The sequence below is a fragment of the Balaenoptera musculus genome, chromosome 2, assembly GCF_009873245.2.
Source record: "Balaenoptera musculus isolate JJ_BM4_2016_0621 chromosome 2, mBalMus1.pri.v3, whole genome shotgun sequence".
In the NCBI taxonomy this organism is placed as follows: Eukaryota; Metazoa; Chordata; class Mammalia; order Artiodactyla; family Balaenopteridae; genus Balaenoptera; species Balaenoptera musculus.
The window spans coordinates 82,246,365-82,271,354 of record NC_045786.1 but is presented as its reverse complement, the minus strand read 5'-3'; the positions used below and the strand labels follow the sequence as shown (position 1 = coordinate 82,271,354).

Sequence of the window (24,990 nt, the reverse complement as noted above, 5' to 3'; positions counted from 1 at the left end):
ATTAATCTCCAAAATATATAAACAGCTCATGCAGCTCAATATTAAAGAAACAAACAACCCAATCCAAAAATGGGCAGAAGACCTAAATAGACATTTCTCCAAAGAAGACATACAGATGGCCAAGAAGCACATGAAAAGCTGCTCAACATCACTAATTATTAGAGAAATGCAAATCAAACTACAATGAGGTATCACCTCACACCAGTTAGAATGGGCATCATCAGAAAATGTACAAACAACAAATGCTGGAGCGGGTGTGGAGAAAAGGGAACCCCCTTGCACTGTTGGTGGGAATTTAAATTGATACAGCTACTATGGAGAACAGTATGGAGATTCCTTAAAAAACTAAAAATAGGATTACCATATGATCCAGCAATCCCACTACTGGGCATATACCCAGAGAAAACCATAATTCAAAAAGACACATGCACCCCAATGTTCATTGCCGCACTATTTACAATAGCCAGGTCATGGAAGCAACCTAAATGCCCATCGACAGACAAATGGATAAAGAAGACGTGGTACATAATACAATGGAATATTACTCAGCCATAAAAAAGAACGAAATTGAGTCATTTGTTGAGACGTGGATGGATCTAGAGACTGTCATATAGAGTGAAGTAAGTCAGAAAGAGAAAAACAAATATCGTATATTAACGCATGTATGTGGAACCTAGAAAAATGGTACAGATGAACCGGTTTGCAGGGCAGAAGTTGAGACAGAGATGTAGAGAACAAACGTATGGACACCAAGGGGGGAAAATCACGGTGGGGTGGGGATGGTGGTGTGCTGAATAGGGCGATTGGGATTGACATGTATACACTGATGTGTATAAAACTGATGACTAATAAGAACCGGCAGTATAAAAAAACAAACAAACAAACAAGTCTACCTGCCTGTGTTCAAATTCTAGTGCTGCTACTTACTGAGTATAAGAAACTGAGAAAAGTTACTTTACCTAATGCCGTCATCTTCTAATCAGCATCATCGGATAATAATAACACCTATTTCATAAGATTGTTGTAAGGATTAAATGGGTTAATGTATGTAAAGTACTTAGAATAGTACCTGACACATATTAAGTACTAAATACATGTTCAAGTACTATTATTATTATGTGAAAATAATCAACAAAAAATTAAATATCAGTAGACAATTTATATCCCTCTTTTCTGACATAACAAGAAACAGATCCAGAAATAAATAAATAAAGACAGTAGGAAATCAAGATCACTTTAAACATTGTACATGACAGGAGATCAAAATGCACAGGTGTACAAATGGTTCATTTAAAAAAAACCTGATATTCTGAAAAAAAATTAACACTGAAAATATTAATTTTTCAGAATGATTAAACTCAGTAAAACATCTGTAAACAAGAATAAATTTATTTAATTTCTTTTAAAGATTTAATGATATACAAAATGTATATAGTATAATATCTTTAATACATTTTTTCTTTCTCCCCCCCCATCAATATTAAACACTATTTGAACAGCTTATCTCTTTTTCCCTTGTCTGTATCTATGAGATACACTACTGAATACAAATAAGATTTACACTGCTCCCTCCCAAATAAAAATTAAAATTAGTACCTAGGGAAAAAAAAAAAAAGAAAAAAAGTCAAAGCACAGAACTTCAGACCAGATGCAAAGCTTTTCTTGTTGCTGAGTATTCAACAACATCTGGGGCAGTTAAATTACATTTTATTGGCATGAAGTTGCATTGCAATCTCCCAACATCACATAATGATAATCCAATTCAATTTCTTAAGTACCACAAACAATATTCATGTTCAGATGTTCCTACACAATTTTAAATATATGCAAAAATTCATGTTTACATTCTGATTTGATATACTGGTCAATAAAATCTTTTGAGAAGTATGTAACTTCCAAGTTGTAACTATAGTAGATATAGATAAGAAAAAAGCACTTTAACTTTTCTCACAAGGTAACTTCTCTTGAACAGTGAGTTAAGTTTCTCCTTTGATACATTTAGGTTATACCAGTCTACCATGGCTTTCTTCTACTTAACAATGTTTAAAAAAAAAAAAGCACTAATACTTTTGCACAATTTGGGCTCTATTTAACGAAAAATCTGGCTCTATCTTTTAAACAGGAGCCTAACCCTGATTCATAAGGTCCCTCTTAGAAAATGGTTTTCGGCTTGGGCTTTCTATATCCCTGTAGATCTAGAATTATAACAAGCCATCTCCTTTCCCATGAGATGGGAAACAACAAGCATCTAGCTGGGCACTAGTGACATCATCACTGAACACACTAAAACACACTGAGGAAGACACCTGACTGCCATTTAACCAAAAGACTGGGTGATTTCTTCATTTCGCTAGCTGAATGGCAGTAAACCAGCTGCCAATAAAATCTGCACGGACACCTAACTTTGGTTAATGGTATTGCACCACATGAAGAGAGGGTATTACCCTCATCAGAACAAAGTCAAATGAAATCCTCTGTTAAAAAGAGCCCTTTAAAAAGTTATAAATACTAATTTTTCTTTACCTTTAAAATTTAACAGCTGCCAGCTGTATTGTACAGGGAGTTCCTGACTAATTTAATCAGGTCAAAAGAATATTGACCTTTTAAATGTGCCAGTTCAGCATATTCAATTAGCACACGCTTTTCTTTATTACCAAACAATTCCCTCCTAAATGAAAACTGACAGTAACATTTTTGTGAGGTGTAGGCAAAACCAATGATTCAGTAATATTATAACATCAGACGAATAGAATTAGTTGATTCTGATTCTTTGGTGGAATTTCCAGGCTGAAGAGTCAAATCAGAAGGCTCATCCTGAGGAAATATAATTTTGTCAGGTGTATAGTCATTCCTCTTCAGATCTATATTCATGACCCCCAACAAAAAAAAGAAAAAAAGAGTCAGTATTGCTTAGAAACAGAAAATTAAGAACATTTTCTAAATTAATTTCCCTCTAAACATGCCAGATCTATTTTCTACAAGGCTGTTATAAATTCAAAAGTCACAAAATTTATACACATAAAAATGAAATCATTCAACAAATAATTATTACACTCTGACCATGAGTCAGTAACTCATGTAAGTGTAGAAACGCAGCAGTGAACAAGGCAGGTAAGGTCCCTGTTCTCATGGAGCTTATATTCTTGTAGGTGAAGAAAAACAAATAGAAAAATGACAATTTTAAGTAGTAGCAAGTGCTTTGAAGAAAATAGTGTGATGAGGGTCAGGTGGGAGATGGTATAAGGTGATTCTTTTAGATAGGGCTGGGCAGAAAAGCCACAGGAGGTAACATATAAGACCTGAATATTAAGAAATGACCGATCAAAGTCCCAGGAAGAGTACTCTATGCAGAGAAAGTTAACTGCGGACTGCAAAAGGGAAATGGACTTGGTGTGTTCCAAGAATGGCAAGAAGCAGCATGGCTTGCACGTAGTGAATGAGGGAAAGACTAGGAGAAGATGAAGTCAAACAATCGTTAACGGTCAGCAGTTGTCAAACTACAGCCTGTGCGCCAAATCTGGCCTGCTACTTGTTTTTGTAAATAGTTTTATTGGAATGCAACCATAGAAATTTGTTTACAGATTGTCTCTGGCTGTTTTTGTACTACAATGGGAGAGTTGGATAGCTGTGACACAGGCCATATGGCCCACAAAGTCTAAAACGTATACTTCCTTTGTTTGCCTTTTACAGAAAAGTTTGCTGACCTCTGATTCATGGTTTGCAAGCTAAGTACAGAATACGGTGAAAATCCAGTGGAAGGTATTAAGAAGTCTTAAGGGAGGAATGTAATCAAATTTGTTTAAAATGACCATTCCAATCGTCACATGAAGTCTTGTTAGAGGACAACTGGTAAGAATCCAGGAAACAAAATGGTGGCAATGACGATGAAGAGAAATTGATAAATTCTAGGGAGATTTCAGAATTTGAGCAGACAGAATTTGACAGATTGGTTATGAAAAGTAAGAGAACAAAGGAACTGGCTAGCTTTTAGGTTTTCAGCCTGAGCAACTGGGTAACCATTAATGAGACAGGGAAGCAGAGTTTCGTGGGTAGGGGTGGAAAATGAAAGTCAAGAGTTCTGGAGCGAAAGTGTTACTTAAAAGTAATTCAAGGGGGCTTCCCTGGTGGCACAGTGGTTGAGAATCTGCCTGCCAATGCAGGGGACACGGGTTCGAGCCCTGGTCTGGGAAGATCCCACATGCCGCGGAGCAACTGGGCCCGTGAGCCACAATTACTGAGCCTGCGCGTCTGGAGCCTGTGCTCCGCAACAAGAGAGGCCGCGATGGTGAGAGGCCCGCGCACCGCGATGAAGAGTGGTCCCCACTTGCCGCAACTAGAGAAAGCCCTCGCACAGAAACGAAGACTCAACACAGTCATAAATAAATAAATAAAAGAACGTGAATTTCTTAAAAAAAAAAAAAAGTAATTCAAGGGCTTCCCCGGTGGTACAGTGGTTGAGAATCTGCCTGCCAATGCAGGGGACATGGGTTCGAGCCTTGGTCTGGGAAGATCCCACATGCCGCGGAGCAACTAGGCCCGTGAGCCACAACTACTGAGCCTGCGCGTCTGGAGCCTGTGCCCCGCAACAAGAGAGGCCGTGATAGTGAGAGGCCCGCGCACCGCGATGAAGAGTGGCCCCTGCTTGCCGCAACTAGAGAAAGCCCTCGCACGAAATGAAGACCCAACACAGCCAAAAATAAATTAAAAAAAAAAAAAAAAAAAGTAACTCAAGTAGCAATGTAGGAAACTCAATATAGAAACAAGAGCTCAGGAAAGAAGTTAGTCTTCAGTTAAATTTGGTACTATCAGTATGTAGACTGCCTTTATAGCTATGGGATAGGATGAACTCAGGGAGTAATAGACATACATGACAATGGTTGCAGAATTGGAAAACAATACAGTAGTATCAAATTTATACTTTATAAACAAACCACAGTCGTGCATATACCCTTATACTTTTATCTCCATGTAAAACAGAACCAACACTCAGAATATGAACTGTTAATTTTAATTTCAGTAATAGTCTATATTCAATGGTCCAAATACATATTTGCTACAGTATGAACAATTTTTGATAAACTTTAAATTCAAGACTTTGCCAGTAAGGCCTTAGGGAATGCAAATTAATTTGTAGCTGAAGTGTACACAAAGAACAATGGATAGAAACACAATTATAATTCAATTCACAATTATAATGCTGTTAACTAATGGTGTAACCATGGGCAAATCATGTAAACTCTTATTTTATGTTCTGTAAAACGATGGACTTGGACTGGGTTGCTTTTAAGGTCCCTTCCAAGTTGTAAAATCCTTTAAATGACAATTTAAAAAACAGATATGCTATTAAATATTGCATTGTATCAAAACCAAATAAAAATTATATCTGGGCTGCCTGTTAAATTCATCATTGTGTGTTCTACTGCTGGCTTAAATGGACTAAGCATATTCCATCCTCTCTCTTTCTCACTGATTACAAGTAAAAACATGATACATAAAGCAACTATCTCAGATTTCTGAAAAGTAACAGCAGACATATAGGAGAAGGAAATCAGAACTCGGAGAACGATTTATATGGTGGTGAGCTTCCTGTTTTTTTCCCATCTCTTATTTCTGGGCTTAGACTTGAAGATAGCTCAATCACAGAAACATACAGTGAGCGTGGACACAAAAAGCTCCAAGACCTTCTGGCCACAGGATAAGGAAGGAGGACCCTGTGGGATGGAAAATGTTGAAGGGAATTCCCTCTTTTTAATTATTCTTTTTGCTCTTCTGCCCTTTACCTAAGCCCTGGTCATGAAGAGGCATTCCTACAGTGGTGGCAGTTGGGCAAGAACCTACGACTCCAGGAGAAAACCCTTCTCTCTGACCAGAAGAACTGAGAATAGGTACCTCTATGATCCCAAAAGTATTATTTTCAGCACCAGAAACAGACCTAATTGCAGAATGTGTGTGACAGCGCAGGGATGCCAAAATCCTGGCTTTCTAGGCAGTGTACCAAAAAAAAAAAATAAAATAAAAGGAAAGAAGAGGCTCCTGGGAGTCACAAAGTATGGAAGAAATCATGGAGAGGAGGAAAAAGGAGAGAGAGACACCCTAAATTTATGTATGAAATCCCAGACTCATGCTTGAGTGGCACATATGTGGAAAGATGGCATAGCATAGGCTTTGAGAACTAAACTATGGTGCAGACCTTCACTCATGTCCCAGACTTGCCCTTGTTTGACACACATGTGAGAGAGACCTGATTAATAATGCAAAGGCTTTAAAAACTAAACTGACATAAGAGGCACAGCCACACAGAAGATAGACTGGGACTTGTGAACTGAATTTAACTGAGTTGATTGCCTACTAACACCAAAAATCTCAAGGATTCAAAATTCAAAACTTCAAAATTCTCTATACAGGATTTTTAATAAGACCTCAAATCTCATAACATAATATTCAAAATATCCAGGACACATTCTAAAATTACTAGAGATACAAAAAACAGGACTATTTCAAAGATTCTCAAAGAAAAAGACAACCAAGAGAAGCCAATCCCAAGGTTACCCAGATGGTAGAATAATTAAAGACTTTAAACTAGCTACTAGAACCATACTCCATGACGTAGGACAAACAGACTTGAAATGAAAGGAAAAATAAATTTTCAGCAGAGAAATAATCAGTATAAAAAGACCAACAGGAAATTATAGTACTGAAAAATATAACTGAAATAAAAAATTCAGTGCATGAGCTTAATAGCAGAATGAAGAAATAAAGAATGAGTCAGTGAATGTGTGTGTAGATCAATAGAAATTATCCAATCTGAACAAAAGAAAAAAATTAATTTTTAAGGAAGTAATCAGAGCCACAGGTTCCTGGGTGACAATATCAAAAGGTCTAACATTCTTTTTATGAGAGTCCAGAAAGAGAAGAGATTGATGCAGACAAATATTTGATGAAATAATAGCTAAAAACTCCCCAAATTTGATAAAAGTCATAAATTGGCAAATTCAAGAAGCTTAGTAAGGCTGAAACAGGATAAACTCAGAGAAAGCTACAACTAGACATACTGCTAACTGCAGTTAACATAACCACAGAATCAAACCGTTCAAAACCAAAAATAAAGAATAAATCTTGAGAGAAGATAGATTATAATGATACATCATGGAAAGAACAATTCAAATGACTGTGGAGTTTTCATCATAAATAACAGAGGCTAGAAGACAGCAGAACATTTTTTAAGTGCTGAAAGAAAGAAATGTCAACCTAAAATTCTAGATCCAGTGAAAATACCCTTCAGGAATGAAAGTGAAATACATTCTTAGGTAAGGGGAACTAAGAGCAACCACTAAAAAACCTAAACATAAAGATAAAATAGAATACTAAAACAGAGCCGGGGGTGTGGGGTGTGGGGTGTGGGGTGTGGGGTGTGGGATGTGGGGTGGAGAAAACAACAAAAAAACCAAACCAGAGACATCAATCAGAAAACAATAAAACAGCAGATCAAAATCTAACCATATCAATAATTACATTAAATGTAAAGGGTCTAAATCAGCTATTATAAGATGGAAATGGTTAGATTTTAAAAAACAAATTAAACCTAGGAACTAACTATATGCTGTCTACAAGAAAACCACTTTAAATAGAATTAATATATACAGGTAAAAAGAATGGGAAAAGATACCTGATGAAACCACTAATCATAAGCTATGTTAATATCAGACAAAGCAGACTTTAGAACAAGGAGAATTACCATGGCATTAATTTAATAAAAATTAAATCACCAAGAAGTCATAACAGGGCTTCCCTGGTGGCGCAGTGGTTAAGAATCTGCCTGCCAATGCAGGGGACGTGGGTTCGAGCCCTGGTCCGGGAAGATCCCACATGCCGCGGAGCGACTAAGCCCGTGAGCCACAACTACTGAGCCTGCGCGTCTGGAGCCTGTGCCCTGCAACGGGAGAGGCCGCGACAGTGAGACGCCCGCGCACCGCGATGAAGAGTGGCCCCCGCTCGCCACAACTGGAGAAAGCCCTCGCACAGAAACGAAGACCCAACACAGCCAAAAATAAATAAATAAAAATAAATAAATAAATTAAAAAAAAAAAAAGAAGTCATAACAACTGTAAATCTGTATGTATCTAAGAGCAAAGCTTCAAAAATACATGCAGGAAAAATTGATAGAACTGAAAGCAAAGCAGATAAATCAACAATTATACTTAGAGACCTTTTTTCTAAGTAATAAACAGAATAAATAGACAGAAAATCAGCAAGGATATTAAAAACCAGAACAACACTATCAAAAAACTTTCCTTCATTGGGACTTCCCTGGTGGCACAGTGGTTAAGAATCCTCCTGACAATGCAAGGGACATGGGTTTGAGCCCTGGTCTGAGAAGATCCCACAGGCCGCAGAGCAACTAAGCCCATGTGCCACCACTGCTGAACCTACACTCTAGAGCCTGTGAGCTACAACTACTGAGCCTGCATGCTGCAACTACTGAAGCCCGCGCACCTAGAGCCCCTGCTCCACAACAAGAGAGGCCACCACAATGAGAAGCCCGCGCACCGCAACGAAGAGTAGCCCCTGCTCGCCACAACTAGAGAAAGCCCATGCATAGCAATGAAGACCCAATGAAGCCAAAAATAAATTAAAAAAAAAAACAACAAAAAACTTTCCTTCATTAACATTTATAGAATACTCCATCCAACAAGAGAATATTCTCTTCAAGTGTATGTGCAACATTCACTAGGGACAGTATCTTTTTAAGGTTAAAAAAATTTTTGATATTGAAATCATATAAAGTATGTTCTCTTATCAGAATGGAATTAAGCAAGAAATCAGTAACAGAAAGATACCAGGAAAATTTACAAATATTTGAGAACTGAAAAAGACACCTGTAGGGGCTTCCTGGTGGTGCAGTGGTTAAGAATCCACCTGCCGATGCAGGGGACATGGGTTCGAGCCCTGGTCCGGGAAGATCCCACATGCCACGGAGCAACTAAGTCCGTGCACCACAACTACTGAGCCTGCTCTCTAGAGTCCACGAGCCACAACTACTGAGTCCACGCGCCTAGAGCCCGTGCTCCGTGACAAGAGAAGCCACCGCGATGAGAAGCCCGTGCATCACAGTGAAGAGTAGCCCCCACTCGGCACAACTAGAGAAAGCCTGCGTGCAGCATCGAAGACCCAATGCAGCCAAAAATAAACAAACAAACAAACAAAAAAGACACCTGTAATTAATCCATAGGTCAAAGAAGAAATCTCAAGGGAAATAAGAAATATTTAAAAAATAAAAACAAAACTAAAACATACCAAAAAAAATTTTTTTTAAATATCAAAATTTGTGGGATGCAGCTAACATAATGCTTAGACGATTTACAGCACTAAATTTACAGCACTAAAATGTTTTGTTAGAAAAAAAGTCTCAAATGACTATTTTAAATTTTTACCCTAACAAACTACAGAAAAAACAAACTAAAACCAAAGCAAGCAGAAACATGGAAATAATAGAGAGTAAGTCAATGAAACTGACAACAGAAAGTAGAGTAAAACAATGAAAACAAAAAGTGGTTCTTTGAAAGTATCAATAAAACTGATACACCTCAGCCACACTGACCAAAAAATAAAAAGCACAAATTACCCTAATGAAAGAGAGGATTCACCACAGACATTTAAAAAAATAAGATAGTAGTATCATTGACTCTATGCCCATAAGTTTGACAATTTAAATAAAATGCAGACAAATATTGTATGATCTCACTCATACATGGAACCTAAAAAAACAAACAAACTCACAGAAACAGATGACTTGTGGTTACCAGAGGTAGAGGGGGGAGGGGAGGGAGAACTGGAGGAAGGTGGTCAAAAGGTACAAACTTCCAGTTATAAGATAAATAAGTACTATGGATGTAATGTACAACATGGTGACTACAGCTAACACTGTTGTATGATATATAGGAAAGCTGTTAAGAGAGTAAATACTAAGAGTTATCGTGAGGAAAAACGTTTTTTTTCTTTCTTTTTATTCTATCTATACAAGAAGATGGATGTTAGCTTAATGTAGTGTGGTAATCATTTCACAATATATGTAAATCAAACCATCATGCTATCTACTCTAACCTTATAGATATGTATATCAATTATTTCTCAATGAAACTGGAAAAAAAATAAACAAATAAAATGGACCAATTCCCTGAAAGACACAAACTACTAAAACTCACTCAAGAAACTGACATCTATTTTAAAAAATTAAACTTAATTAAAAAGCATCTGACAAAGAAAACTTCAGACTGAGATGGTTTTGCTAGACAATTCTATCAAACATTTGAAGTGGGGATAATATCAATTCTATACAATCTATTCCCCAAAACAAAAGAGGTGTAAACACTTACAACTTATTTTTAAGGTCAGTATTATCCTGACACCAAACAAGACAAAGAGAGTACAAGGGAAAAAACCCCATAGACGAATATTCTTCATGAACATAGATATAAAAATCATCAACAAATTAGAAAATTGAACCCAACAACACATAAAAAAGATAATATACCATGACAGGGACTTCCCTGGTGGTGCAGTGGTGAAGACTCTGCACTCCCTATGCAGGGGACCTGGGTTCAATCCCTGGTCAGGGAACTAGATCCCACATGCATGCTGCAACTAAGAGTTCACATGCCGAAACTAAGGAGCCTGTGAGCTGCAACTAAGAAGCCTGCCTGGCACAACAAAGACCCAGCACAACCAAAATATATATATATATATATAAAATATATACCATGACAAAGTGGAGTTTGTCCTTGGAATACAAGACTGGCTCAACATTTAAAAAGTCAATCAATGTAATTCAATGTAATACTAACCAATTGAAGAAAAACCAAATGATCATATAAATAGATGCAGAAAAGACATCTGACAAATTCAGTGAACATTTAGGATAAGCATCTTCAAGAAATGAGGCGTGGAAGATGTCTACTCTCACTACTCCTATTCAACATTGTACTTGAATTCCTTGCCACTACAAAAAGTCAAGAAAAAGAAATAAAAGGCATACAGATTGGAAAGGAAGTAAAGAACTGTCTCTATTTTCTACCCAGAAAATTCCAAGGAATTTACAAACAATAAACAAGAACCAAACAAACAAAAACCTCCTAGAACTAAGTGAGTTTAGCAAGAATGCAGAATACAACGTCAATATACGAAAATAAATAATTTCTGTATCTATTAACAATGAACAATTTTTAAAAATTTACAGATAGTAGTATTAACATGCTTACTATGTGCCTGTCACTGTTCTAAGTACTTCACAAATACCAACTCATTTACTCCTCAAACAAACAAAAAACAACAAACCTCTATGACACAGGTATCTCTGAGGCCCTGGAGTCTGGCTCCCAGGTCCAAGCTCTTAACTACTACTATATTATTGGTCATAATGCGAGGGACTTTTAAAAATACAGCTCAAGGGTGAGTGCCAGGCACCTGTAATTTTGAAAAAGTTCCACAGGGGATTCTGACACACACCAAAGGGTGAGAACAACTGGTTTGTGATATAACTTATGATTCAATAATAACTTGTAATTCTTCGAATATAAAGATGAAGTTACTATCATGAGAGACTGTATCTGCAGTTCCTCTTCCTGTTTCACAGAATACTCTTTTCCCAACTCTTTTCCAGGCTAACTTGAAAGTCTATTCATCCTTCAGTTTTAGGCAAATCTGTTAGTTCCCCAGGTAGCATTCCCTGACTTCTAAGTTTGTGTTAAGTGATCTGGTTACCTGTTCTATTTTTTCTGCTTGGCATTTATGATAGTCCTATAATTCTCCGTTAATCTTGTCAGTATCCAAGACCTGGCTAAACTCCACCAAGTGCAGGGACCATGTTTGTCTTGTTCACTATGTACTGTTAATATCTAACACAATTCCTGGCATCCAGCAGACACATAATAAATATGTATTAAGTGAATGGACTTTGTGGTTTTATAAGTAATAAATGAAAGCATAGATCCATTTATAACCAAAAATATGTATTTATGCTTCTGGCCTTATGAAGTTCTGTAGTAATTAACTTTGCTAACAATTTATATATTATACTGATTAAGAAAATGCTTACCTGGAAGTTTAAGCTTTCTACAGCAAGAATTACAGTGATGTTTTGCTCTGAAGTTTTTTATTGCATCTTCTCCTAGGTTTGCTGGGCCAAAAACCATATCACAGGATCTGTGAAATTGGTAGTTAAAAGAAAAAGTCAGTTAATGCAAATAGAAATGTAGAATTTGAAATTACAAAAATGTCTTAATGAAATTATTAAAACTTATTACCTCTTTTCTTCTGCCTTTATCACAGATGGGTCAGTCAAATTTTCACCCACACCTTTATATGTATATATTAAAAAGACAATTTATATTATGTAACTGATATAAATACATAAGTATAATAAAAAGTCACAAGAGATTCTATAGCATCATCAACCATTATACGATGTTAAATTATTCAAAAGAGGATAGTTTTTCTCTCTTGATATTTCATAACTTGACTTATGACTTCAACATTGCACTAGGAACAAACACAGTTCCTACGACATGAACAACAGTTAAATGTCAGAATAGGTAGGTAGGCATGTAAGCTCCTGGTGACACCAGTTTCTGATGCAACAAGGCCAAGCTGGAAGTAAGTATCTCCTCATTTACAATCTGCCCTTGTTTCACCTTAGTTAGCAAAGAACAATTAGGTACATGAAGGCATGATCTACAGGTCATTTTAAAAGTCTTGTAGTTTTTAAAATCACAGGCTAACATATAAATACATTTTCTTGCAAAAGATTCAGATTACATAAAGAGTAAGATTGTGAACATCTTCCTTCACCTCCAGCCCTCTCCAGAGGTGTTAAAAGTGTGGTTAAATCTTTTCAGTCTCATCTATTCATTCATATAAAGAACAACTACTGATATTTGAATAATCATAAAATATTTAACCCATTAGAATGAAACCTAATAAAATGGGTAGAATTTCACAATAGGAAAAGCTAGAATTAAAACATGAGTCTAATTTCTACTCAGATTGGCAAAGATTAAGTAAATATTCAGTAATGAAGAGATGGTGAAGAAATGGGCACAGTGATGGGTGCTCACAGTGCTGAGTATGAATTCATATAACCTTCTGGAAAAGTAACCTGGCCGTCGCTATTGAAATTGTACTCATCTCTAAAACTAAAAATAGGGTGACTGTCTCATAACAGAGGATGCAAATCATGCTATGCCTCCATACTACAGCTGTTAAAAGGAATGACTCAGATTTATCAATAATGATCCAGAAGATGGCCATCATGTATTATTAGGTAGAAAAAAAAAAAAACAAGTGAAATACACACACACATACATATATATATATAGCATGATCCCAGCTGGAGGAAAATCACAACACAAAATGATTAAAAATAAGTTTAAAAATTTGTAATTTGTCTTCACAAAGGTAGAGGAACAGTAAAGATGGGAACATTTTGTTCTTTATATATTTCTATATTGTTTAACTTGTTTGTAGTAACTGTCTAAAATATTTCTATGAAAAAAACGGCTCCATGAACACATTAATTTTGTAGAGAACATCACTATTACTCTGCTTATTAAAAATAACTGCCATCTTTTAATTAACAGTTTGGCCTCACTTCCTAGGCATATTTGAAGATGGATTGGCCCATCTAATAATATACATCAGAGATTTCACTATATATATCACTTAATCATTTATGTAAAATGATGAATTTACTGAAAAAAGGATAGCTATTTTTACACAGATTTTCTTTCTTGAGTTGGTATTGAAAATCAATACCAACTGTTTGTTTTTCAACAAACTGTTTATATTTGGGAGTATCTATATAATGAAAGAAGTCATCAAGTGATAAATATTCTAAACAACTGTTTTTATGTGATTTGAAATCTGGTCTATGTTGACATTTGAAATTAAAGCTGCTCTTTAGGGGAAAAAAAATGGAACCTATAATGTGAAAGTATCATCCAGGCAGAGGTGGCAATTTGTTCAATTTCATTTTTCTTTGACCCTGCTGTGAAGCTGCATAAACATTACTCTAACCAAATCACTGCTCTCTCATAGCCATAATTTCTTTTTTTTCCCCTTTTACATGTATGAAGGAATCTGTCTACAAAGATGGCTATGCTCAGTTTTTCCCTCCTTGTATACATGTTGCTCTACCTACCAAGTGCTTGAATCTATTCCCTACCTCTTGAATCTGAGCTGTCCTTATAACTTACTTTGACCAGTAAAATGTGGCAGAAGGGATCTGGGCCCATTCTGGTCCCAACCTAAGAGTTTCTGCTTTCTCTCTGGAGGAAGCCAGCTGTCATGTAAGAAGTCTAATTACCTGAAACTACCATGCTACAAAAAGTCCAAGCTACCCAGCCATGTGGAAAAATCACTTGGTGGAGAACTGAGGAATTCAGCTGTCTTGAACAGAGACCTAAAACATTTGGCTCCAGTCAAGCTGTCCAAACTAGTCTCCAGCCATTCAAACCCTCCAAGGGGACAGTAGAGATGAGCCATCCCCAAATTCCTAAACCAAAGAAGTGTAAGCAAGCAAAATGGTTGTTTTAATCCACTATTAGGTAGTTTAGTTCACAGTAATAGATAACATAAACACCAGGAACAATACAGATAGTTGTTACTGTTTTAAAGAAATGGTCTTTATACTTTTAAAGAAATTAAGGCAACAGATCTATGAGTAGAATAGGGGATTTCACATGTTTTTGCTTATTAAAACATCTGTATTACCTAAATAACAATTAAGATAGTATCCCACTCTTCAGGGCCCTAATAGCTATATACTATGGCTGTTATTGACTTGCTTTTTTAACAGCTTCTGCTGACCTAAGATTTTACCTATCCATAAATTAGACTTCTGTATATTGCTCATATCACATGAATAGATGAGAACCTAATGCATAATTCCCTTTTAGCAATATTTTAATAAATTTACCTTGTAAATCAAGTACCAGTAACTCCCCTCTTGTATATTCGTAAGTCCAATGGCTAAAGGCTAGCATGATCTCTTCCAGTGTATTTGTTGGAATAATCTCATCACCATTATTGTTGTTGTATTTTCTAAATTCTCCAGTCATACATTCTTCCACAGCAAACCACTGTCCTGCTGAATGGCAATACAGCAGGAAAACTTCAAGGAACCTTATGAAAAACAGTTATAGATATTACTAGTAGTTTTCTTTTTCTTTTTTTATGATAAACCAAATGACAATTTTTATTGATTTAATCTTAACCAATACACAATCTATGCCATATATAATTTTAGCTCTGCAACCACCTACACTTATTCACATTTTTTAACTCAAGTTCAGTGCCCTCAGAAAGGTTCCTGCTCATAGTCATTTTATCCTATACTAATAGTTTTCTTAATAAAATTCTAATCCATCTTTAAAATGGGTAAATAATGAAATATTCAGCATCAATAATGAAGATCAAAAGAGAATGCTATCCACATAACACTAAAAGATCTCAAAAATTTTAAAAGATTTACCTTGGAGAATATGGTATGGATTTGGGTTTCATTTGGTTGAAGGCAAATGTGAGCTTTTGTGCTGCTCTCTGTTGCTGAATTTCCTACAGAACAGAAAAAAGAAACCCTCGTTCAACACTGAAATTAAGACTATTTGATTTATCATACTTTAGAAGTGAAAACATGAAGCTCAAATAATGCTTCACTGTATGCATTCACTAGCACTTACTCTAAGACAAAGATGCAGAACTGTATCTTCTTTATAAATACTTGACCATGTATTAACCACCTCAGGAAGAAAAGATTTGATAATATAAAGATGTCCTGATTTGAGGATATCATGTTCTGACCAAGTACACTGTACTTTGACAGCTCTTCGTAAACCTCCTCCCATCTCCTCTTTACTTAAAAACTCTATTTTGGCACAGAGGCCTAGCTGTGACCACGAAGACATGCTGTTATTCAATATGTTGGGAGAACTCTCTTCCAAGCGATACACTGTGACAGGCTCACCTGCAACATGAATAGACATATTTTAAGGTCAAAGTATGACTCTGAAAATCACAAGGTAGAAATTGGCAGGTATCTTTGGTTAAGATTAAGTGAGGAATAGAAAACGAGATGGACCAAGTTGTAGTTTTACAAAAGAAGTTTAAGGGCAAGAAATACTCAGAAACTAAGGATCTAATATCTCTAAATTCACCTGTATTTGGTAATGATAAGCATTTTTGAAATCGTGAACATTTTCAACAAAAACTTTTAGAAAGCAATTACACTTCTAAACACTTCTAAGCTAAACTTTTTAACAGGAGGTTAGATCTGTTCCACAAACCCTGTGATATCAATTTATCAACGCTTTCATTGCTAAACTACGGATCAAGAGCTTTTCTGAATTAAAATACACCACTGCTTCCAATATGCCAGAAATAGAGAAATCAATACTTCTGATGCTTCCTTCAGTTTAAACATACCTGAATCTTGTAGTAATCAGGCTGATTAAAATTTATATAAAATTAACAATTCTTAATGTGATCCTTCCTCTTTCTGTCACCACCCGTGTTCTATATTACAGTTAAAACCACATGTTAATTAAGGGTTTATTTTCCCTCTTATTTCTTTACTTTTTGGATTTACCTCTTGGAGGCACAGGTGTAAATGGAATGCTCTGGGATAATCTCATCAAGTTATTTCTTTCCACAGCTGCATAAAAATGAGAGAGAAATAATGAAATCCCCAAAGGCTCAAAGAACTACTAAATTTTGTTTTTAATATTTACTATTACTAACCTGAGTAATAGTAATTTGTATCCATAACTGGTTTAAATGGAGAAGCAAGACCTAAAATGGTAAATAAACAAATGAGACCCTTTTAAAAGTACTAATGCAGCATAAATTTTTGTTCAAGCAGTCTCATTTAATCATCCCAAGTTTCCTTCATGTAAGCTCTGTTCACAAAAACAGAAAAAAACAAGTAATAAATTATGTCCATCGTGTGCTTTATTACCCTATTTCATTATGCCAGATTAGTGGTAACTGTGTAGTCTGACACCTGGAAGGGAAAAAGCACATGATGGTTCACACTCTCCTGTTATAAACTGCATTCTTCCCTTATTCCCTACTCAAAAAGAAAAGTATCAGACCTTTGGGGTGTGGGGCTGTAGCCCTGTAACCATTTTAATGGGTTGACCATGAGAAGATATAAAATAACAAAAAAGCCCCTTTTCCATCTCTAAGTATATCTGAGGACTTTACTTTTTTTTGATTTTATTTTTTTATTGAAGTATAGTTGATTTACAATGTTGTGTTAGTTTCTGTGAGGACTTCACTTTTTTTTTTTTGGCCACGCCGTGCGGCTTGCAGGATCTCTCAGTTCCCCAAACAGGGATTGAACCTGGGGCCACAGCAGTGAAAGCCCAGAGTGCTAACCACTAGGCCACCAGGGAACTCCCGAGGACTTCACTTTTTAACTGTAGTGAGAAAGATGGATAATAAATTGAACCTGCTATGTGTTAAGTTTCTAGAATATAAATGAAAAAGAACCTATCGTCTTGCAGAAGAAGAAAGCTAGTTAACAGTTATATCATTGTGGGAGCGGTATAAAATATAGTGTGTGTGTGTGTGTGTATGTGTGTGCGTGTGTGTGTTTTCACACATGCACACAATACAGGACTGTAGAGGAGGGGTACCAAATGTCTCCTGGTTGAAGAAAGGTTGAAGGATATCTCAGAGGAAGAGGGCTTTGTGAGTGCAAGGTCAAGGGAGTCAAGAATACCTCCTGCTCAGGTTTCACCTAGCTGACTGAAAGAGTACCATTCACTAACACAGGGAATATAAGGGAAGAAGCAGCCTGGGTAGCAAGCATGAAGGGGAGTGGGGAGACTTTTGTAAAACGATCATCATTCAAACGGTGAGTTCTTGTATTTGTGAAACACTTATAATGAAGAGAAACAAGCTGAGGGGAGAACTTTCTACTACCTTGGCTTTTTCAAATATGAAGTCTAAAATTTCTTACTTAGGACAATGTAGTATTTGCTAAAGTAGATCATATACAATCCTCAGTTTCACATTAAATCTACCACACAGACTCACCATTTAACGTTCCTTCTTCAGATGGCCTAAAGAAACAACAAAAAATATATGTTATAACTTTAGTAACTTAAAATTAGTTTTGGCTACCACAAAATTTTTTATTTTATGAAGTTACTGTTATTTAATATAACATTATTAAAGGAATTCTGAGATTCAGATTCACTTTTGTTTGAATATTTGCCACTTCCCTTAAGCTTGTACCAAATTCATACACGGATATGTATAAATCCATATGCATATACTTTATCAACAACTTTTACCTCCAATTTATGCCTACATAAATATTATTAGTAGTTTGATGCCAAACTGAAGGTTCAGTACTAATACAGTAAAATATTCCATGACTCCTCTATTTGTGGAGATTCATTCCAGTACTTTAATAATGCCTTGAAATGACTTTGCAGGATTCTAAAAATACTTCAACAGAATTGATGGGCAAAGAATAGAGAGAACAGCAATTATATATCATTTTGCAAAATTCAACTGCTAATGTTGAAAAAGTTTTTTTCCAATGTTGAATATATTTATTTATAACAACATATACTGGTACCAAGTGTAGGTTCTATTAATCCCAAAGATTCCAGTGCAAATTAGAGACAAGTGTAGTGGAAAGGAAAGGGGAACGGGAATCAAGAAAAATAGATTAGAAGCTTAGCTCTCCCATTATACAGTTATGTGGCCTTGCTCAGGACTAAAAGGACTAGATCCAGAAAGGACCACTTGAGTAGGAGACCTTGGTAATCTCTTTCTAGCTCTTACATTCTATCTGATCCTGATATTTCCTGTTGGCTTTCACCTTAGTAACATAAATATTTCCTATAGGAAATACTTTGACCCTAGCATCAGCCCTTTGTCTACTGCTGATAAACCACTCTTAGCACCCAAAGAGTACTGACCAACTCCACCTTTCTGGGTACTTCCATGGGTCAACATTCTGTAACTCAATGTTCTCTTGTTAGCTGAATTAACATCAACTTTAAGTACTGATTCTGCATTTACATCCTACAGTTCTACTTATAAAAGACATTATTCTCTGAAGAGGTCTGATTATAAACAGGTCTTCCAAGTGCCATTCAGGGGCAGGATACCTCCACAATTTGAACAACTGCATACCCACATATAGCACCTGGTTTATTTTCTTCTCTATATATTCACATCTATTTCTGATACAGAGAAGGAAATAGGGAAAACACTGTATAATATATAATAATTACCCTCAAATTGGCTTCCCTTCTCAAGCAGTTCACATTGGAGAGTAACTTTACCATGCTTCTAGTATCAACTGGGTGTCAAAACAAGATTACTCTTTTTTAATGTCCTTTGGAATCCTAAAATACTAATTTCGAGGCTGGAAAAGAGAGAAATTATCTTTGATTCTTCTTTATCTTTATGTTTAATCTGTACTGAAAATTTTCACTTTCTGGGGATGACTACTTGTAAGATTGCCTTTTGTTTCTACTTTTGGTTCTGGATTACCACATCAGCTTTCTCGTGGATCTTCCTGTATGCAGGCTTTCTAATGTACACTGTGTATTACTGCTCTAATTATCAAAGTCCTTTCCAAAAGCAGAAGAAAGGCTTGTTGATTAGAACGACGGGCAGAGAAGTTATTAACTAAAGTGTCAAACTAAGTTGTTGAACAAGTTTATTCAAAAGCAAGTTGGAAACAGGACTAAATAATAAAATCATAATTGTATCATTATAATGAAAATTTTAGTTGAGTTGTGGTTATAATATGACTAGTATAACTATATAAAATCATAAATTTAAATATATACATTAACTTATAATAAATGATTCCCCAATCTCTTCTATGTAAAGACAGGAGATCACAAAATAAATAATCAGCAATAATTTCAAGAAGTGTTATGATGCAAAGAGCAGGAAAAAAACAACATTCAATAACTACGATACTTTTCACACTAACGAGGAGAAAAGGCTTACTTACATTTCTCTATTTGATGGTCTATCTTGTAGCCAATCCTTTAGTCAGAAACAAACACAAACAAAAAGTTAAAGAAAAAAGTCTCTAGATAAAGCATAACTGTTTGTCTCTGTTTTGTATCCTACATGTTTCATGAATGAAGGGTTGAAAAGTTAATATGAATTTGTTTTATACAACTGAACTAATAAAATAAAAAACTGGTATAAAAGCTACCATAAGGCCACTCCACAAGGTAGAATAAAGGATTTCATGAGTGTTATTTCCTACAATGTAATTGTAATTGTCTGTTGACAATTTTATTTTCTTAAAATACATATTTGTTTCTATGACTCTAAAAAAAATGTATGTGCCTGTTGCCAAAACACATCAAAGTATAAAGAGAAAAATTAAAATCATGCAAACTGTGACAAAGAAATCACTAATAACAGGCATATTTCATTGAAGCCCTTTTGTGTGTGTATGTGGTGGGCTTTACTCTGCAGTTTTATATTTCTAGGTGTGGATTTATTTTTACCTCCCCACTTTGGGACTTATGCTTCCTGAATTTGAATCTTCATATATTTCATCAATTTGGAAAATTCTAAGTCATTTATAATCTCTTCAAATTGTCTACTCTCTCAAGGCCAATTTAGAGGTATTTTTCCATCTCTTTATGTTTAACACATTTTCCACCTTATTATAATTCTATGTTACATTGTGGTCCAATTTAGCAAAATTCTCCATTCAGCTGTGCCCAATCTGTTATTTTAACCCCCACCAAGATTTTTTTTTTAATTAATTAATTTTATTTTTGGCTGCATTGGGTCTTCGTTGCTGCGCGCGGGCTTTTATCTAGTTGTGGCGAGCAGGGGCTACTCTTCGTTGTGGTGCGCGGGCTTCTCATTGCAGTGGCTTCTCTTGTTGAGGAGCACGGGCTCTAGGCACGCAGGCTCAGTAGTTGTGGCTTGTGTGCTCTAGAGCGCAGGCTCAGTAGTTGTGGCACACGGGCTTAGCTGCTCCGCGGCATGTGGGATCTTCCTGGACCAGGGCTCGAACCCATGTCCCCTGCACTGGTAGGCAAATTCTTAACCACTGCGCCATCAGGGAAGCCCCCAACTGAGATTTTTAATTTTTTCCCAAATTTTCCAGTATTTTTGAGTAGTATCTTTTCTCTTTTAGAAATATTTATAATACTTTTTAATGGCTTTAATCAGACTTATTTTATAATCTGTAACCAATAATTCTACTATCTCAAGTTATCAGAGATCTAATACTGTTTGTATAAGCTGGCTCCCACAAGTTTTGTAATTTGGCATTGTGATGTCATTTTCAATGGAACCTTATTTGTAGTAAAACTGTGCAGCTTAGGTTCAGGATGAGTCCTTCCAGAAAGGAGGATTTGTTACTGTGAAACTCTGCGCTCACTAAACCCCCTTCCCATTGAAATAATTTTTTTAATAAAATGATTTTTAATAATACAATCTATCTCCTTACAGCACAATGTAAGTTAATATGGTTAATATGGTTTTTTTCTTTTCTTCAGGCTTCTACAATGGTTTAATAAGGATGGGCATCTGGGGGATTTCCTTGGTGGTCCAGAGGTTAAGAATGCGCCTTCCAATGCAGGGGATGCAGATTTGATCCCTGGTCGGGGAACTAAGATCCCACATGCCACAGGGCAACTAAGCCCGAGTGCCGCAACTACTGAGCCCACACGCTGCAATGAAAGATCCCGCACGCTGCAATGAAGATTCCGTGTGCCGCAACTAAGACCCAACGCAGCCAAATAAATACATAAATATTAAAAAAAAAAAAAAAAGAAGAAAAAAAGAATGGGCATCTGGGACAACCGGCAGGCGAGTGAGCAGGGCAAATTGGGATCACTGGGTGGCTGGGACTCCTTGCTGGACCTGATCCTCCTGGTGAGCATTTCTCCGCTCAGGGTCACAGACTGCAGACTGGGCAACACTTTTCTCAAATGTTCCTGGGCAAGGTACGACTGCCAGGGAGGGGATGGATTCCTCACTCCCCATGCTGGGCTGGTTCTGGGCACCGGAATTCACTTCCAAGGTTCACTGCTGGCTGGCCTCAGCTGGTGCGAGCACGTCGAAAAATTTTTCCCATCATCTTCAGTAAACATCACAACCTTTGTGCATGCATGAAGAAAGTTTCCTCTCCCCCAACCCCCTTGCTGTGGCCACAACAAAGGAACATGCATAAATGAGATGAATAAAAATACAGTAATATTTAAAAAAAAAAAGAATGGGCATCTGATGGACTTAGAAGATCCTCTTGTTTCCTTTCTGCATAAGATGATGGAAATGAGTGAAACAATAGCAGCAGCAGGTCAAAGGCTTCTAACAGGATAAGATAAAAAAAAAACAAAAACTGGTGTACAAATACACTGACTGGAATATCCAAGGGGTTTCCCTTTCAGTTTATCACGGAGATGAATCCACATCCCATTTGCACACTGAACCACTTATAGTGCCCAGTTCTATGCACAACCTGGGATTTCTCCCCTGCCTGCTCTGGCAGCTTCCTGGAATCTTCTCCATCACCTTTGCTTGCCCCACCTGGGGCTGGTAACACCTGGTTGAATGACCTCTTTGTCTTCTGAAGAACCTCCAGGCTCTCATGGTTGCCTTGCTTGCCAGGGTGGGAGCAAGCAAGAGGGTGTGAGTACATGTGTAGCATTCAGTCCAGGGGGATGGGGCCAAGTTAATATGTTCTTGATGATCCAGGATCATAATTATGAGCACTAATTTCTATACTTGACTAGAAAGGAGCAATTGTTTTTGCTTTCTCCCAAGCTATTTGTCTTGGTTGCCAAAGTCTGCTTTTAAAGAGTGCTTGTAAAATCAAATATTACCCCAGTTGGCTGGGAATAATTTCATATCATTAGCTTCAATTCAAACAGAGATTCCTACCTTTCTTTCTTCTGCATACATTTTTCTTTAATAATTCCTGACTATTCACTACAGGAAGAAACTCTTTTCCATAACTGCTACTATGCACTGAGGTCAGTTTTCTAACGTTAAAAAATTTTTGAAAGCTAGATATAATCTCAGATAAAATATCACCATCTTTCAGCTCTTCTCTAACAAATAAGTATTTTTAAATATGCATATGTTTAATTGAAATGTACAAACCGGTAGTAAAGCTGCTTTGGAATCTACTTCATGAGTATCTTCTATAGGTGGCCTTCTACTGTTACTTTCCACTAAAAGAAAATTTTAAAAATAAAAAAGTTATACAACTAAAAAAATTTTTTTTAATACCAACTAACCAAACAAAGTGTTTCGAGGCATAATATAACTTTCCTAAGATAACTTATCCTCTCCCCAACACTGCTGAATGTAAGAGTTATATGAGTCCCACGGGTCTCTTGACAGGATATCAAAATTATTCAATTTATTTTTGTGAAAAGGCAATATGAAATAAAAGAATATGGAAAAAAAAAGCCTTGTTCTTCCTCTGTTCCCAAATTTCTTGTGTATCCTTCCAAAGATATTTTGTGTTTCTACATATACCCCTGAATCTTCTTTTTTTAACATAAATGCTAGTATAATATATATATCTTCAGGTTTTTTTGTTGTTGGTTTTTTAACTTTAAGCTTGGAGATCTTTCAATATCAGTACACAGAGGATTTCTCTATTCTACTTCGATATTATGCTGAACTTCATACAATGGATATACAATAATTTATTTAACCAAACTCCTATTGATGGACATTTGGCCTGATTTCAATCTCTTGCTGTAACAATGTTGCAATTAATAATCTTATATAAACATCATTTTACAGTAATGGAAAAAAAAAACCAGTTCATCTTTCCCCCCATTTAAGATGCCACTTTTGTCACATTTTGCTTGTTTATGCTAAACAAACTTTAGAATTAAGCCTATTTTCCAAAAAAAGTGAGGATGTTAAATTTTCAATTAATTTAGAATTTACAACCTCATGATACAATAAAGGAAAACCTCAGAATGAACAGTGAAGAGAAATCTTAGAACAAAAGAATGAACGGTGAACGGAAATCTTAGAACATTCCAAGTATAGAGGGCAAAAAGAGCAGATTGAGATATATTAGGAGACTCTGGGCACAACTTTTTCAAGATGATGAAACTGAATATTTTGAAGAAATTTATTCAAAGAGCAGAGAATCCAGTGTTGATCTAACCAAAATCATGACGTAACTACACTGGTGGGAAAGGGTAAAGACATCTGTGCACGCATGTGGGCTAGGGAACAGAGAGGGGTGGGGACGGTGGTGGGGAAGAGCTCAATCCTTGTCTTCTTTAGTGGGAGGTCAACAGATACTGCCTAAAACTGAAATATGAGGATATAAAATTACAGGCATCCTAACTTTAGAAATAATATCCATGTTATCCAAAAATAGTGAGTTTTATTTCTTCCCTCCTAACCCTTCTACCATTTATTTTTCTTCCTTTTTTTCTTTGGCTAAAATGTTAAATAGAATCCTTGTCTTGTTCTCCTTCTAGGGTGTTCAATATTTCACTATGAAGTATGGTATCTGTGGTAAGTTTTTGTTAGATACCCTTTATTCATATTAAGGACACTCCATTCTATACTTACTTTGCTAGGAGTTTTAATCATGAATGGATGTTGAATTTCATCAAATTCAGCCTTTTCTGCAGCTATTAAGATAATCATATGATTTTTTTCTTTAATTTGTTACTATCATGCCTTATATTTTTGAATGTTAAACTAATTTGCACTCCTGGAATAAACCCAACTTGAAGAGAATAAAAGGAGAAATGATGGTGAGGGGAATAAGGAAGTACTGCTTTTCTTAAGGAACCTTATAAAGATTCCATGTACATAACTGAAAAGTTAGATAACAATAAATTTATATGCATATAACTATGACCCCAAAAAAGCATGATATGGAAACATCTCCAGATCATTAAACTTTTTAAATGAAAAATTAAAGGTGCAGGACAACATGTATGG

General features: G+C 36.1%; 1 protein-coding gene across 2 annotated transcripts in view; it reads right to left on the bottom strand.

Moving 5' to 3' along the window:
* Positions 1-1,139: 1,139 nt before the first annotated feature.
* TRPM7 (transient receptor potential cation channel subfamily M member 7) overlaps positions 1,140-24,990 on the bottom strand; it is a 118,863-nt gene continuing 95,012 nt past the window's right edge. For both annotated transcript variants that reach the window (XM_036841909.1, XM_036841908.1), the window contains exons 29-39: positions 23,167-23,237; positions 20,039-20,073; positions 18,091-18,116; positions 16,789-16,839; positions 16,637-16,702; positions 15,732-16,015; positions 15,524-15,606; positions 14,969-15,174; positions 12,300-12,351; positions 12,092-12,198; positions 1,140-2,861 (exon numbers count right to left, since the gene is read on the bottom strand). In XM_036841909.1, the coding sequence (XP_036697804.1) occupies positions 2,731-2,861; positions 12,092-12,198; positions 12,300-12,351; positions 14,969-15,174; positions 15,524-15,606; positions 15,732-16,015; positions 16,637-16,702; positions 16,789-16,839; positions 18,091-18,116; positions 20,039-20,073; positions 23,167-23,237 (1,112 nt within the window). In that variant the 3' untranslated portion in view covers positions 1,140-2,730. The remainder of the gene's footprint in view (positions 2,862-12,091; positions 12,199-12,299; positions 12,352-14,968; positions 15,175-15,523; positions 15,607-15,731; positions 16,016-16,636; positions 16,703-16,788; positions 16,840-18,090; positions 18,117-20,038; positions 20,074-23,166; positions 23,238-24,990) is intronic.